A 17,757-nucleotide genomic window follows, 5' to 3' on the forward strand; every position below is an offset into this window, starting at 1 on the left:
ATCCTAGTGGAACAGAAGTCATCTTAAGTTATGTTATATGTGCGGCTGCCTCTGAAGACGGTTCAAAAACTTTAGCTGGTGCAGAATTCAGCAGCCAGGCTGCCAATTAGTTTCCGGGCCCAACTCAAAGTTGGGTTTTGGCTTATAAAGCCTTAAACGCCTCAGGATCACAATACCTCAAGGACCGCCTTTCCCCATCAGAGGAGACCTAGACTCTACGATCATCATCTGAGGCTCTTCTTCATCTGCTTCCACCATGAGACGTCCAGAGGGCGACAACACAAATGGACCTTTTCTGTAGTGGCTCCCTGTTTATGGAATGTTCTCCCCAGGGAGACTTGCCTGGTGCCTTCATTACATATCTTTAGGCACCAGGCAAAAACATTACTCTTCTCCAAGGTCGTCAGCTAATTAAATAATTATGGCCTTTTAAACTATGTTTGGGATATTGTTTTCGTTTGTTATTATGTTATATATTTTTGTGTTTTCATATTGTAAACCGCTCTGTGGTCCTTTGCTGAAGGTCAGTATAAAAATGTAATTAAAAAAATGTGTGTATGAAATAAACTTACAATTGCTGTTGTTCAGGCTTTCTTTCCTCAAAGACTTCTGCTGCAGGAAAAACACATTTTCCTTGCATTCAAAATATATTATTTTGTTGCTGAGAAAACAAATGTTTCTTCCAGCTAGCATAACTATTGTGCATATTAAACTCCTACTCTGGTTTAAAGGTTGCATATTACAAATGTTCTAATTTCTGGTAAGGGAAGGAAAGGCAGTCAATGACATATTACTGGTTGGAAAGTCTCCCAAACAAAAGAATAGTTTTTATTACCTATCTGTGTCTCCATATACAACCCGTGCTCCCCATTTTTTTGTTTCGTTCACCAGTTTTATTGCTCGTTCCAAGGTTTCTCGGGCTTTGTGCACAATGCTATCACCAATCTGCAAATATAAAGACAAACCTTGATACAATCTTTCTTGTGGACAGATCATGCATATATCATTGTTTTAGGTTCCCTGGTCACAATTCAGAAATTTCTGTAACTCATTCTATAAACCCTGTAGAAAGTTTGATCTTTTTGATTAACAGCAGCCCTCTTCTCCATAAGACAAAAATTTCAAAAGCAATTTGTGCTGAAGTTTGCAGAAGGCGTGTGCGTGATAACTTTTTAAAAACAAGTCAAACTCTCTTGACTGTGTCCAAATAGCTCTGTGGATTGATCAAGAGCAGGCACCCCCAAACTTCGGCCCTCCAGATGTTTTGGACTACAATTCCCATTAACTGTGACCACTGGTCCTCTTAGCTAGGGATCATGGGAGTTGTAGGCCAAAGCATCTGGAGGGCCGCAGTTTGGGGATGCCTGATCAAGAGGAAATAGCAACTGCAAGTTATTAGTAAGCATGGATATAAGATATTTCAAGGGCTTAGGCCCAGGAGCTGCATGGGACCAATGTTCCCTTGTCCAATTTCTACCAATATTGCCTGCTCCTGCATGCTCCCAGCCTGCCTTTTTACATTGTGCAGGACAGTCTCCTCAGTCTTTCAGAGTAGTTTTCAAGTGGGCACAAGAGAGGAGGAGCCTTGTGGCATGAGTGGTCTTCCACTTGTGTAAGTCTGGATCCAACCTAAGGTGTTTATAAATCTTTAATTGCATGTCCTCAGGACCCTCTGAAGTCATTGTTCCTATTTTACAATCAGAACTGAGGTTAAGAATCAGCTTTTGCCTTAATATAGGTATTATTATAATGAAGAAGACTTTGTTTTCTTGTCCCTGAAATATCTTTGCACTTTACTTTCATCACTTACCTCTACACATGGCATCCTTCCAGAAAAATTAGCAGAAGTATAACCAAATGTGACATTTGCTATGAGCTTAAGGCCAAGCTGACGTGCTTCCAGCATCCGAGTGATGGCTTTGTCATTTTTATAAGCTTTCATTGATTGCTTCACCATGATTCTAGTCTTCAGAATTTCTTCTAACATTTTTGGCAATATACCCTTTCTTACTGAAGGCTGCACAAAAACAACACCATTAAGAATTAACATTTAATATTAATATATATATGTTTAGCAGCAACATTAATTCTGTTTATTGTAGGGTGGTTTACAGTAGACCACTGTTGGGTCAAATGTTTGTAATGCTGCTTATCAGATTTTTACACTACTGGTAACCAGGTAATTTTTCCCTCTGGGTGTTAAGATGGAGTATGAGTGTTCGCCCCCCATCCCAGTGGGCCAGAGCTTTGTCTGCCCCAACTTTCATGCAACAATTTTGACAGCTGAGTCAGAGCCACCGACTTGTCAAAGTTGATCTGTGGGATGGTGTTCATAGCAGGGAATGTGTGCTGACAAAGCAAGCACCAAATAGTATCAGACTCTCTGCTCATCAGCAGATGAATAGTAGGTTAAATCCTGCTGCTTAACCTGCAGGTGCCTGTTCCCTGAAACAGCCAAACTGAGCAGGATTTAAACTATCAGCTAACAAGTATGGGTTAAACCCTGCTTTGGATGTGCACGCAGAACTGGGTGGGGAGGGGGAGCATACCTAAAGCAGAATTGAACCTTGCCATCTCACCCATCGCCTGATATCATTGGAGTGATGTCAGCTGATTGATGCTTAACATATTTACATTTCATGCTTCAGTGTCTTTTTTCTTTACTTCCAGAAAGCAAGATAGAAGTAGAAACAACAAGTTAAACATAAAATGTAAATAACAAGAATAAAGCATTACCTTAACAAAAGCAATTCCACTGGGTGACACTGTGATGTCATGACGAAGCTGATATAGCAAATCAGGAGATACTCTCAGAGAAGTACAGCCAAACTTAAATTCATCGTATCTGGAAGATAAGACAAAGTGTACTGAACCCTCAAGTAACATCACAGACTAACTGCTATTCATAGACAAGATTTATCCCATGCTACACACTATTTAGTGCTATGGCAGCATAAATACAGTACCTATTTTAATTTTACATCAGATTTCTATCTCTTAGTCTCTCTCATGCTCTAGCCTTCTCTTTGTAATCCAGCAAGCTCTCCTTATGTTCTTATCAGCAAATAACTTACAATTTAAGGATCAATATTAACAAAATATTTCCTTAGAGATAATCATATTGGAGTGTGCCCACCTTCCAACATCCACCGCACTGAGTCCTTGTATCATCTCCAATACATATATTTGAAACACACCTTTTCCTCCCATATTTCATCTATTTATTCCTTGGTATGCATGTGTGGGAGACCGAATCCACCCACCCACATGCAGCCAGAGTTACACACTTGTTTTGATGCAATGTATTTTTAATCTTTGTTGGAAGCCGCCCAGAGTGGCTGGGGAAACCCAGCCAGATAGGCGGGGTACAAATATTATTATTATTAAATCCTGGACTTTTTTTAAAAAAACAAGAAAACCAACTTCTTGGCTGCATGGTTTGAGAAGTGGGCTAAATATATTCCATTTGATCTTTCAAGTACTTATTAAGTAGCAGAGAAAATGCATCTTGGTTTTAAATATTTAATACTTACTTTCCCAAGTTCTCAATATGTCCCAAGCACGTGGAATAACAGTAGTTGTATGCTATCACAATAGATGGATATAAAGACTGAAAATCTAGTACAAGGACAGCATTACTGTAGAAACGGGATTCTGGCTCCATTATTAAAGGAATACACTGAGGGGCTCTCATTTGAGCTCGTTGCTGGACACTCGGTGTAACAGCAATGTAATTCATTGGTTTGGCAATACGTAACATCATTGACTCCACACGGTACTACAAAAGAAAAACATTAATTACTGATATTTTTTAATGTTCATATACTCTTAAAATATATGCCTGTGGTGTGGGGACTAATGGACAATATAAGTGGACTTTGTGAGCCTTTATGGTGGCTAAGAGACATTACAAGTCTGGAAGGTCGAAACACCCACTGTCTACTACTTCACAGAAGATTTCACTTCTTTTCTATATTCAAATGTATGCCTTGTTAACTGCCAGTCTTGTTTAGATACCCATTGGAGCACAGAAACTGCTTATATTGACCTATATGTTTAAATTAGAATTGATGGAGTATTCTTACTCTTAATGTCTGCTGGCAATGTTTTCATCTTCTTTCCTCTTTCTTGTATTTGCAAATAAAAATTCTATTTTTTTTAAAAAAAATACTGATCTAGTATGGCTATACATCTAATATTATTTTCCTAATAAGCAGCAAGGCTAGTAGTGGCAATTGGATTTTCATGTCTTTTAGAAATGACCACTTGTTTGTGAAAACTTTCAAGGTTCAAAACATGAGAGAAAAATTATGAGGTCCCAACAACTTCTCAAAAATATTAAGGACAGTTTACCTGCGATCCTCTTGTTAATACATGCAAGAACTGAATTCCAAAAAGCCTTGCCATTTCACTTGTTCTGCCAATTAAGTCCACTTGTTCTAACAGCTGGAGGTTTCCACGGACACGGCTTGTGTAATAATCAATCATTTTCCAGCTTTAAAATCAAATAAACATACAAAAATCTTAAAAGTCTTAAAGGATGCTCTAGAAAAAAAACTTTCAGGGCAGTAATCAACAGTTTGCCGCTCTAATAAATTGATGTGCAGCCCTATTCGTTCTCTTGGAGGCTTTTAACATAAGGTAAAGGACCCCGGAAAAGTCCAGTAATCAACCATGGCATCCTTCTGGACCACCTGAATGGGTTGTTCCTTGGTTTATTTTTTGTTCTTTCTGTTGCACCATATCTAGAATGTGGTGTTGGGGGACTACTGTTTCACACCACGGCTTTGTCCTCTATGTTACTTAATATATAAATGAAACTGCTGGGAAGGGATATTCAGAGCTTTGAAATAAGGTGCCATAGATTTTATACCTTAAAATTAAAAGTGGAATGACTTACTATGCCACTCATTATTAATTTGATTCATTATGAAAATGTACTGAAATGTATTGAAGCTAAGAAAAAACAATCTACTGTAATTGAGAAGAAAGTAGTCATGCTACTTTAGAAGTGACTTAAAGTAGCATGACTACTTTCTTCTCAATTACAGTAGATTGTTTTTTCTTAGCTTCAATAATTTCTTCTCACTGGTGCATGAATTCAGCTATCCTAGCTATTGAGGGATAGCAATTTGTTATTTATTGCTTCAATAAACTAGAAGAAAAACTGCACCATGAAGTTCTGTTACACTTGAGATATGGCAAAGTCTAGTTAACATTCTACCTTTACAGCACAGTTGCCAATCCTGTGATCAGCAACCATGTTACATAACTACTTATGTCTGATATTCAGCAATATATATCACTTGATCCACCTCCAGTGGTACCTGGTAATGCAGGAGTGGTATGCAAACTTGACGAAGTCAAGGTAGCCAATGTGATGGCCTCCAGAGGGCTACAACTACAGGGCTACAACTGCTGTCATCTACGGTATGACCACAGGCTATGATGGTTGGGGTTGATGGGAATTGTAGTCCTAAATCATCTGGAAGGCACCACATTGGTCACTGCTGCCTTAACTGATCAAATGATATGGGTAGAAAGTTGAATTGTGCACTACGGATTGGCAGCACATTTGTTACTCTTCTGTCAGGAGCCAACTTTCTTTAAAAATTTCCTTGTTAATTAAGTTTTCATTTGGTTTGAAAACTTTATATGCAATAGATCAGACTTTGATTCAGGAAGCATACTTTAAAATACTTATAAGAATTGCTACTTACCGATAGATGTCTGCCTTGTTGTCAAACCAATCAGACAGAACGCGAGAGGTAAACAGTGGAAAGCGCTGATGAAGTATATGAAAGCCCACATTTTCAAAAGTATAGTTAGTTAGAGCCACCTAAAATAAGAGAAGACTTGTATGATCATATGCCTATATAATTTGTCCTGGTAAGGTGGAGTGGAAGAGTAAGAATTACAGGGTATGTTTAAAAATGCTCACAACTTTTACTGGTTATAGCTTACACAGAGTTGGCATGGCATAGCACAGAACAAGGGGTCAGGTTCAAGACATCCACTCAGCTTGAATACTTGGAAACCATCAATGGACAGAAGGCAAGCTCAGGTCCACCTCTGAGCAGACTGGAACTATGAGCTACCACTGCAACCACCCTGGGTGTGTGTAGGCTTGCTAGCCCGTGAGTTGGGTTTGGCCCTGAAGTGACCCCAAGATCCATTATAAGGGTCCTGCAATGGGGAGGCAGTCCCTGCTATGTGTTTCAAGGTCTGCCACACAGTTGTGATGAAACTACAGGACAATTTAATCGAATCACCACTGAATAACATTGCTGTGGGGAAGGCAACACCTTTGTAATTGCTAAGCCAGTTGTGACTATGAGTAAAATTAACCAGCAGCTTAATCAATTGTAGGGTGAAGTGTGCTATAAGACAAGAAGTATGAAAGTTGACAGCACTGCTGAGGCCCACGCCAGGCCAACTTTTCACAACCCAGGAATGGACCAGAAGAGAATGGAGGGTTCCCCCTCTGGTTCACACCATGATCTGCCCCCAGGAAGTCAATAGGTGCAACCAGTGCTGGTGGGGTTCAGCCTGCAGCGGGGGGTGGGGGGCACAGATCATCACCTGAACATGCAACAAGGAAGTTCAAACACCCACAAAGTAGACAATTAGAGGGACTAAGGAGGGAAACAACTGGTTTTTCACCAAGAATTATAAATGTCTTATGCTTTTTCATTACATAATCCAGAAGAAGTCACATTAGTTTGCAGCAAAAACAGAGACCTATGCCAAGTTAATTGTGGCATAAACCACCAAAGACCAGAGCTCATTTTATCAGATGCTCCATTCTGTATCTGATCCATGGATTTCATATTTCCTGTACTGATACAAGCATATGGGAAGAAGGAGATACAAATTTGCAAATTCCAAGACAAGAACATGGATTATTATTGAAAATATGGCATTTATTTCAAAGTAAGTTATTTATGTTTTTGCCAAAGTTTACCTCATTTCTCATAATTCTCCAGATATTCAGCATAACCCTTCCAACAATGTTTATTTCACTCATTGTATCAGACCCATATTCATCTTGATCTGAAGTAAATCTGTTTTCTTTTTTATCATCTAAATCATTAAAAGAGAGTAGTTCAGCAACTCAAATCAACTTTAGTACAAATACAATGAAATATTTATCAGAAGGAAGAGTAGTGAGGGGGAACCTCCACATGGGCCTACTTAGGCCCATCAGGATTCCCCATTTGGCCTGTGAAGCCGCCTTCTACAAGACACAGCCACCTGCCCTACACCTTATATATGATGTCGGGGGGGGGGGGAATAAAGTTGCAGCTCCCTGCTGAAAGGGGGGTTTGAAGGTACTGAAGATCAGCTGTTCCCACAAAGTCCTGTGCCTTTGCAAGCCCTGATTATCATGCTGATGCTTGCAAAGACATAGGGCTTTGTGACTACCAACAACCAGCTAACCATTGGAGCCTGCAAAGTGGGCCTTTACCCATTCTTTCTTAATTCAAATTGTGTGATCAAAGGAAAATTGATTGCCTGATGTCACTGGGACATCAGGTGATTGATAGGTGGGCAGGCAAAGTACGACTCCAACCCAATTGGTCGGATTCAGTTCCACACCCTAGGTTTAAAGTAGTGTGTGAAGAAGACCACAGTTCTATATGCTTTCCGTTATGCAAATTGGTTTATATTTAGTCACTCTTCTTCAGGTTCTTATCCTGTGGACTCTACACAGGATATGGGTCTCCCACTTTCATTGTAATGACTCTCGTACTCAAATGCTTCTCCCTTGGCTAGCTGCTTTATCTATTTCTGCTCCCATCTCTTGAAACAAAAGATAAACAACCACTACTCTAATACAGAAAACTGAAAGAAGGATCCTTGCTAGCTGACTGAACAGAATGCATGTAGTCAAGCTTGCTAGAGACAGACAGTGAAAAACACTAAAATGGGACAGCAGTACCGTATTTTTCCATATATAAGACGCCCCCCATGTATAATACAACACCTATTTTTTTGAACCCAAAATAAAGAAAATGAAACCCTAAAATAGAAGTGAAAATCTGAATGATTGGTGGCGGCATGTTGTTGATATTCTTGGGGGCGATGGCCCTCCAAATTTCTAGCATGAGCTGCATGCAGTGCACTGTGGTGCAGAACCAAAGGCAGTGACTGGGGCACCACATGCTCCCCCTCGGTGGCAGCTGCTGCTGCGGGGAAGCAGGCTCCCAAACAGGATGCCAAGGAAGAGCCGGGGGAAGGCAGTGGGTGCTCTGCGCCGGGCCATGCCGTTGAGCAAACTGAGCTGAGGAAGGTTCTGAGCGGGGGGGAGAAAGGGGGACGGCAGCAGGAAGGACTGCCTCAGCCCACCCAAGCCAAAATCCCGGACATATGCTTAAATATTTTAAAAATTCCCCCAGATGCCCATGTTCTGTGTACAAGATGACTGCCAATTTTTTACTAATTTTTTATAATAGCAAAAAACCTTATCTTATACACAAAAAATAGGGTACTAATGGCTTTATACCTGGAATAATAGTAGAATAAAATCACGGCTTCTCACAATTATTAATAACTTTAGAATTAGGAACCTTAGAATCATAAACACACCTGGAACACGTGAGACCATTTGGCATAAATCAACACCTAGAGCAGCAGCTCTCTGCAAGAGGTACCCCCAGGAATGCATCTGAACTTCATAGCCCAGCAAAATATCTGGATCATATCTAAAAAGAGAACATACATTTTCTTCAGAGAACCATGTGCTCTTTTTTGTTTCAGCAAACCTACTCAGACATGTAATTTTAGCATTTCACTTTAGCTAAAAGTATGCTTTTAAACATTACTCATTTTTTCTAAAATAAAAAAATTCCTTCAGTAGCACCTTAAAGACCAACTAAGTTTTTATTTTGGTATGAGCTTTCGTGTGCATGCACACTTCTTCTTCTTGGTATCTGAAGAAGTGTGCATGCACACGAAAGCTCATACCAAAATAAAAACTTAGTTGGTCTTTAAGGTGCTACTGAAGGAATTTTTTTATTTTACTTCGACCCAGACCAACACGGCTACCTACCTGTAACCATCATTTTTTCTATTTTACCATGTTATGTGGTTTGTTTTTAATGTTTGCTTTTACAGGTATTTTTAATGGATGTTTTATATTTTGTTGTAAACTGCTTAGAGGTCATTGTTGTTCCTAGTATGCAGTATATAAACTCTGTTGAATAAACAAAATAGTAAGCTCAAAAAATTTATACTGAATTTAATGCCAGCAGCCTAAGATAAACATGAAGTCTTGCTTGAGTTAAGAAGGAAGCACATCCATGAGTGAGAAAACACAATCTACATAAAAAAGGTACTGAGTATGCAAAAGTCTGCCAAGTGGATGGGGCTAGGGAGAAGAACTGAATACATTTAATCACAAATAGCAAAAATTCCATATTTATCCCCATGTGAAAACTTGTACCAAGTGTAAGCATGAAGTGCCATGTATCCATAGTTTTGTATATCATTCCCTTGGTGCTTTCTCTGGATTAGGTCTAATATGTAGACCTAACAACATAGCAGTGAGGTGGCTAACAACATTTGGAGTGCCATAGGTTAGCCACCTCTGTTCTACAGGTTATATTCCTTTTCCTCTCAGAAGAGAGCATACTTTTCTAAATTGCACAGTTTAGACAAAAAGGAACTGTAGGACATTCAAACACATAAAAATTATTTGGTAAGGCTTATCCATTAGTAATATTAGGGAATATTGGATTTCTCAAAACATTTTTTCAGGTCATTTGTACTATTGAAAAATAGAAGTTTCTTCTAGGAAATAATTTGGTTCTTTTTGTAAAAGTTCTCATTTCTGAATTAACTCAACAGGCTTTTAAGAAATCGTAACAGAGACACCGTTATCTTCAGTTTTACTTTAATGTAGCCAGAAAAATCTACAGCAGCAGCTTCCATAGCTAAAAGGATGTCACCTACAAATATCACCATTTTATTAGCGATACTACCAACTTGAACTTGTGAACATAATTTGCTTCTAACCTGAACTTGCTGAAAAGATCTTCAAAATGAAACTGTGGAGCGACCATAGTTCAGTGGTAAAGCATCTGCTCTGTGTGCAGAAGTTCCCAAGTTCAATTGCCAGCATCTTCAGGTAGCAGGTAACCAGAAAGACCCCTGCCTGACATGCTAGTGAGCCAGTGCCTGTCAGAGCACTTAATATCTTGGGTAGATGGACCAATAGCCTGACCTGCTATAAAACACTTTCCCAAATCCTATGTCACTGAAACCTTGTCAAATCTTGGCCAGGTTAAGTCAAGGATTCTGATGGAGGTTTGTATGGAATCCAAACTACAAATGATATTTGCTGTATTGTTTTGGACCATTCCTAGGTTCAAACAACTGCTGGTCTTATTTGTATGACCAAGTAGTTGGATTGAATTCAGCATCAGAATCAATAGCTCCTAAAGAAAAAAATCCACAATTTAACGTCATAGAAATTATAAAAAAAAAATTCATTTGGATTTTCTCCATTCAGCAGTCTTTTCAATAAATCAAGTGATGCATAATAATTAGCAACAAAAGGATTTTGGGGTCCAATATAATTATTATTAATGATGAAGGGTAGTATATAAATTTAACAAATAAATATAAGAGTAATTGGGGGGGGAAGAGGTTAAATTAAATTCTTATTAGCTCTCATAGTGAAACTGAAAACATATTTATTCTGAAGTAAGTCATTGATTTTACAGAAAGGTGTTGCAAAGAATGTGCCCCAACAGGAACAGTTTAGGCATTACCGGTAATTGCTGTTATTCCTGAGACCTCTGTGTTTTATATTAAGTCAGTTACATAAACCCCCACAGTATCTTCATCATTAAGAAGGTATGGTATAAACTGATGACTTACAAATCAAGCACTCACTTGTAATTTGTAAATTAATTTGCCCTTTAATCTATCATTTAAAACATACAAATGTGAAATTCTCTTTACCATCAAGTTAAAGCAACAATATTAATAGAGAACTATTTAAAAAGAATGAAAAAGAGCAAATGTCTGTACTGTTCTAAGCTGAAAACTGTCTGAAAAAGTCTAGTGTCAACTTTCCTAGAAGGATTATGAACTGCTATCCTTCTAGGGATAAAAGCAGCCTAATCAAAATATTTGAAGGTACACACTATATTCCACTTGTTGTACAGATGTGTGCAAATAGGCACACAACACTTCACAAGGTGTTTCCCAGGTAACTTTGAATGTTCACCACAAAGATATTAGAAATCGGTGCGCTTTCTTCATTCAATGAAGCCTTCAGCTGTTAAGTCTTCAGAAATACAAATAAACTGTAACATGATATTCTTTGGCATGGTTTCATGTGGCCAAGTGGCATTTTCCCCAAATGGCGGAGAACTTTATAGGAAAAGTAAAAGTAGCAGGTTGTTACTTCCAAGTTGTTTCCTAAGCCAGACGGAGCAGCGGATTCCCAAAAAAGAGAAAGAAAAAATTAATTCCCTTACCTGTAATTTTGTCTTCTCTGAACAGGAATCCGCTGCTTCGTCAGGACCCACCCTGTGTTGGTTGCTCTCAGCAACTCTTTAGTACTCTGGTTTCCTGGATTTAGTCAATGCCATTCTCATCAGAAGTTTTCTAGTCAGAGAGAGAGAGAATTGCAAATGTACTCTGCCTAGTACACATTTTCCTTGAGAATGTATTCCAGCCAGATGTTTCAAAATTTTGTTTCCTTGGTAACATTCAGACTTTTGGCAGTTGACCTGAAGAAAGACACACCTGAAGTTCCATAGGCCCATGATCAGAGGTTGCTACAAAAACTGGCCAGGAACTTTTCAAACCAGGGAAAATAAGGACTTTCCCATTGAGAGAAGACTTATGTAAAGAGGCCAGTTTTTATATCTGTTTATGTCTGTACCACTACGAGGTATGAGTTTTGCCATAAAGTTCTTTTTGAAACAAACTTCTTCCTACTTATGACAGTGTATGCTTTAATTTGTATTGCAAAATCACTTAAAAAGTGTATTCTAAGAAAGATTGAAATGCAGTTTGGGAATATTAAAACTCCAGCAAGATTGATGTGAGAGGCCTGTATAAGAGAGACTTGCATAAAGAACCTTATAATATAGATATATCTGTTGTGAGCAGGGAAAACAGACTTCCCCAAGAAATCAAAACCATTTAAACATAGGGAGAGAAGGTAGGATGACTTGGAGTTGAAAATGTTTAAATAAAAGTTTCAGAGGATGAAAAATCAGGGTCTACAGATGCCCTACCTTTTAACAATGTTCACCACTTCCTGGAAAAGTGCTCTCTCATCAGCAGCATACTTGACTTCCAATCCTGAGATTCCAGATCTGGTAAGCAAAGGCGCATGTTCTCTGTTACCTGAAAAGCAAATTGAATACTTATTTCTAGTAAAATACCACCGTGTTGTTGTTGTTTTTATTATATAAAAAAACACACACATTAAAATTAAGCCATGATTTTTCATTGTTCAAGTCCCCTGCCACTACTGCTGATTGTAGACAATGAAATAGTTGATGGAGATTTTGTATTTGAACAAACTGTGGGAAAGCACGCACATGCTTTTGAATTTTATAGAGCTCTGATTTAAGTAACGTATCTTTTGTTCAAATATGACCTTTCATCAGCATAAATGTGGTACAATAAAGTGTGGCACCTCCCAAGCTTACTTCTAAATTTTGGAGGAAAAGATTTAGCTTTTACCATTTACCAGAGTGATAATAAATAAAGGCTCTGTCCACACATTATGGGAAACCATACTCCGTGGTTTACAGGGGAACATTATTTCAGAAAATGGTTTACCAAGATGTGCAAACCAAGCCAGCCTCTTTTGAAATGTGATTCATAAGCAATTTTCTACTTTCCCCCCAATCAATTTATGAGAGCTTGGCCATTAAAACCAACTAACAAAAAGATGTTTTAAATGAATGCAATTTTCAGCAGTCCTCAGTTTCGAATATGCTTGATCCAAAGAATGGAAACCTTTTACATCCACAACAGTATGACTACTTACGTTTAATGAACATTATAAGAGCTGTGCTATATCATCTTAATCATTCTGCAAATAATTTTAAAAAACTTAATATATTATGTAGACGTGTACAAGGACAAAATTCTGGTTGCCTCAGGTATGAGATACATGGGAGGGCATCTTTTTGAAGTGACACTTAGGCTATGATGGAGAACATTAAGAGCAGCAGTTGCCAGTCACTAAGGTGGCATGGTGGGCAAGGGGCTATGCTGGGCTCTGAGGGAGCTGTTCTGCACTCTACTTCCTGTGCATGGGATAAGTAGGACTATATCCAATATTCAAACTGTCAAAAATGCATTAGTTATTAGATTCAAACAATTATCAGAAGAAATCTTATCACTTAACCATTTCAAATAGATCTGAGTTTTAAAAACAGCAAAGCAAGACTGAAAAAGATTAGTCGCCTTAAACCAAAATCTAGACAGGACAATATAGAAGTGATAGATTAACCATAAACTAGGCATTACTTTATTCAGTGATGTATCAAATAAACCAAGAGACTCTTCATTTAAAAATGCCAGCACTCAATACTAATAAATAAAGAACTCTGCAACATTAAATGGGGAAATTCTGTGTTTACAATCTAGTCTTATTCATAAATTCTTTTCCAGAGTCCATCAAGTTAGCCTCCAGGAAGACAGGAAAATTTAGTACAATGATCTATTGCTTTAGAAAGTAAAAAATTGAAGGAAATAAGGTAAGAACAGGAAATTAATATTCTTAACATCTAGAAATAAAAGTGGATGAAAGATAGAAGTTTTGTCATAATGCTAATTTCTTATTTTTCTCAGAACCTTAAAGCTAGGCAGCATGAAGTTGTTTAATGATAAATCATCTCACACAGTTTAACATTTTACTCTCAATATCAAATCTATTTTTTGTTTACTAGCCTAAACCAGTGGTACTCAACCTTTAACAGCTGGAGAGCCACTTCACCATTAACTGTTGTTGCAGAGCATAACATCAAGTACCAACATTGCAACCTTGCATCATGATGTTACAGTAATTTGTGATGATGCCGTGCCACCACAAATATAATACGTTACAAGACATTTTGTCCTTTTCCCCACCACTGTAATCTTCAGTTTCTATTAGCTGCTGGGAAAAAGAGGGAGGTTTCCCCATTCTCCCCCCATGGCTGCTGGGTTGGAGGCAATTTCTATTCTTACCTGTGGGGAGATCCCAGCAGCTCCTTCGCTTTCCTCCTATGGGAGGAGGTACTTCAGTGACTCCCACACTGCCGGTCCTTTGGTCAGTGCTCCCCGCGCTGCCTGATAGAATGGAGCGCCGATCAGATGCCTACACTGCGAGAGCCGCCTGTAGGGCCTCAAGAGCATCCGGCTCTAGAGCCACAGGTTGAGTATCACTGGTCTAAACAAAGCCAAAAAGGTACAATACAATAAGGGCCCTGTTTAGACCCTACAAAGATCAGAGAAAACCACACAACAACCCTTATGCAATATTTAACAAAATCAACTTGCTATTTCTACGAAAATCAATTTTGACAGATTACCAAAGTTGCTGTTCTTGAACAGTCCCAATGCAAACTAAAAGGAACTGGTCCAGCACAAGGGTTTTGAGCACTTCCTTCTAAGACATGTTTTCCTGTTTATATCTTCTGGACTTCTGCAGGAGCATGCCATGAAATATTAAACTTTGGTTTAATATATTATTAATTGGTATTTAAAAGCATTATAGCCCTTGCAAATGTGCGCAGGAAGATATAAGGTAGAAACCATTACTATGCTTCTCATGATTGGACAGTGAGATGACATAAACAACACTAGCAAAGATCCTTCAAAGCCATATTTTCTCATATTGTTCATTAATACCCAAATATGATAACATTCAAACACTGAAGTGAATTCCTAAAATAAAATTGAAATAAGAACCTTGGCTTGAGATTGTTCTTGTTCTGTCTTTATCAATCACTATAGCACCAGTGATTTCCATTTTATCAGTATCTGGCAACGGTGTGTCAGATGAGATGCAGTAGAATAGAGCACAGATAGGATCAAATTCAGGATCTGCCTCCAAGTCTCTTCTTGTTCGAGCATGTAACTCTACACTGAGAAGTGTAAGATGTTGAACCTACAGCAAAAAGTATACATTGTTATCTTCTTTTAAGATACCTTTGAATCAAATCAAATACGAAACTATCAATTTATTTTACATGCTGGTCAATAAAAATAACCTCAAATTTGCTTGTGAAATTGAGAAAAAATATAGAGTATGCTTTGTGATAATTATAATAACTGGGATTAAATGAAAGAAGTATAGGAAATCTAGACTGTTGTTCCCTACTATTGGAAGATTTATGCATTTTTTTAAAAAGTACCAATCTGCAGCAGGTATATTAGAAACCATGTATTTTATACACTGCATTAAATTTTGTTAGTATTTCAAACAGCTTGTGTCATTCCCTATCTTCACACTTTCTGAGGATTTTTTTAGCAGGACGCCAAAACCAAATATTAATATTCAAATGCAATCACTACCAAACAAGCACCTATACAAGAAATTACAGTCAAGATACCCAGAAACTCCCACATCAGCTAATTTTTAATCACTATGTAATCAGAGTAAGAATTGCCCAATTACACAATATTCCATAATAATACATATTTTTACCCAATTCAGGATATGACTAGTGTGCAAGAGGAAAACTGACACATAGCATCCACCCTGCCTGATTGGCTCTGAAATTTAGACTTTACATTACTGTACACTTATTTTAAAGGCAGGTGGTTACATTCACAATACACAAGGCATACCAAAATATAACTCAACAGAAAAAAATTATACATGGATTATTTGAATGTGAAATCCAAAGAAAATACATATTAAATGAGCTAATTAGTTTTGACACAAAATAAGGGGAATATAAAAGAGAAGACTGCAGATAATCAGGAGTGTGACTTCTGTGAGTTGGCATATTTTCCATTAATCTGCCCTTCATTCCATCTGCAAGTCCCTTCCCTCTCTTCCTCTAGAGGATAACCTTGGAGAACACTATGACATCAACTGCCAGATACCTCCATGTACTCTAACACATTGTATGCTTTGTGGATTTTAAATGCAAGCTGCTTGAGGAGCCAACTGCAGCTGAAAAGCAGGGTAGTAAATTATTTTATCAGATCAAGTTGTTAACTTTCTGCAAGCTGACAAATTTTAATGCTAATCAAGCACAGGTCATCAGTGCAAGAGATAATGTAACATAGCCTTTGCCAATCTGGTGCTGTCCATATATTTTGGACTATCACCAACCACAGTCAGCACAGGCTGGGACCAGATTGGCAAAGGCTGATGAAATGTAATAAACAAAAGCATAGGGCAAGCAAAGTTACAAGCAAATATCTGTCATTCCAGATTGTATTTAGATTAGAAACCAAGAACCTCAAAATCTCGTTACCATCAAAGAGGATCTTGTATTCTATATCCAGCCTGCCTACACCTGCTAGATCTGCTACTCTTAAAACAATTTCCAGGGCTATGTTAAATGCTTCACTTTTTAAATGCTTCACTTTTTAAATGCCTGCAATATTTTTAGATAGCTGAAAAAGAAACAGCTGCAGGAAGGTTGCTTTCTTCCTTCCCGTCAGAAAGAGCTCTGCTGTAATTGCCAGTAGTCCCATGACTATAGAAGTGATGAGAATGCTTCTGCCACCAGCCAGAGGCCTAGGGGATCTGTGACTATAACAAGGCTTGTGAGTCTACGAGTTTGCAGGTAGGGCAATTACTCAGTGTCCATCCAGCACACCTACCTTGGCTGTTACGATGCTAGGGAGGGAAAGTGTGAGACCTGGGATTTCCAAATCTCATGGGACCTATGAGACAAAGTCTCACAGAAGCCAGGTTTCCTGGGTTTTATGGGTCTTCCTGAGTATGATTTGCAGGCCTACATAAGGCTCTGCATATATCTACCTCAGTCAGGGCCAGACAGACAGTACAACTCATCCACTCTGGGCTTGGCACAAGTTTACCCCAGGTCACAACTGGTTACTCATTTGAGGGTTCAAGAAGCATGTTTTTAATGGCTTCCAGATAAGCTATGAAAAAGCACTCCCCCCGCTTCCTTGGGTATTCCATTTTGTGTTACACATAAGCTACATGCATTACTTTGACACAACTTTACTTCTGTTACATTTGACATATATTGACCATTTTACTCCAAGATTGCCATCTACAAAGAGCCACCGGGTAGTTGCACCACTTCTATACAAGCAAGAAAAACAGCAAAGAAAGATCAGCTGGGTCCAGTTCACAACTTCATCCTGGCATTACCAAACCTCCTCCTCCCTCTTTTCCTTTGCTTTCCCTTTCCCTTTCCTTCCATCCATCGTGTATCTTGCCTTTTTAGTTTGCTAGTCTGAGGACAATACATGCCATTGTTTTATTGAATGGAGCAGTTTTGGGAGACAGTATTTGTTTGAAGAGCCGGATAAAAATATAATACAAGCAACTCCCCGTTTACATGTGGGTTACATTCTGAGGCACCACAAGGGTCAGTGAAATCACATAAAATTGAAACCTATTGAAAAAGCCTGCTTCCACCCCTTTGGTGATGGTTCAGTGACGTCTTTATGCTGTTTCTCGGTCACTTCCAAGTTTGGAACAATACACATATACACAATCGTGGACATATTGAATGTGCGTAAACGGAAGGCTGCCTGTATGATATAATAAATAAATCCAGTGGATAAGCAGTCATATACGAA

At 38.4% G+C, this 17,757-nt stretch overlaps 1 protein-coding gene across 1 annotated transcript in view; it reads right to left on the reverse strand.

The window, feature by feature from the left end:
• REV3L (REV3 like, DNA directed polymerase zeta catalytic subunit) overlaps nt 1-17,757 on the reverse strand; it is a 62,688-nt gene that overhangs the window by 7,953 nt on the left and 36,978 nt on the right. The window contains exons 17-26 of the mRNA XM_035109081.3: nt 14,932-15,130; nt 12,258-12,369; nt 8,590-8,705; nt 6,965-7,083; nt 5,721-5,839; nt 4,354-4,495; nt 3,534-3,778; nt 2,737-2,845; nt 1,811-2,017; nt 836-945 (exon numbers count right to left, since the gene is read on the reverse strand). Of these exons, the coding sequence (XP_034964972.3) occupies nt 836-945; nt 1,811-2,017; nt 2,737-2,845; nt 3,534-3,778; nt 4,354-4,495; nt 5,721-5,839; nt 6,965-7,083; nt 8,590-8,705; nt 12,258-12,369; nt 14,932-15,130 (1,478 nt within the window). The remainder of the gene's footprint in view (nt 1-835; nt 946-1,810; nt 2,018-2,736; nt 2,846-3,533; nt 3,779-4,353; nt 4,496-5,720; nt 5,840-6,964; nt 7,084-8,589; nt 8,706-12,257; nt 12,370-14,931; nt 15,131-17,757) is intronic.

Source organism: Zootoca vivipara, chromosome 3 (assembly GCF_965207765.1).
Source record: "Zootoca vivipara chromosome 3, rZooViv2.hap1.1, whole genome shotgun sequence".
In the NCBI taxonomy this organism is placed as follows: domain Eukaryota; kingdom Metazoa; phylum Chordata; class Lepidosauria; order Squamata; family Lacertidae; genus Zootoca; species Zootoca vivipara.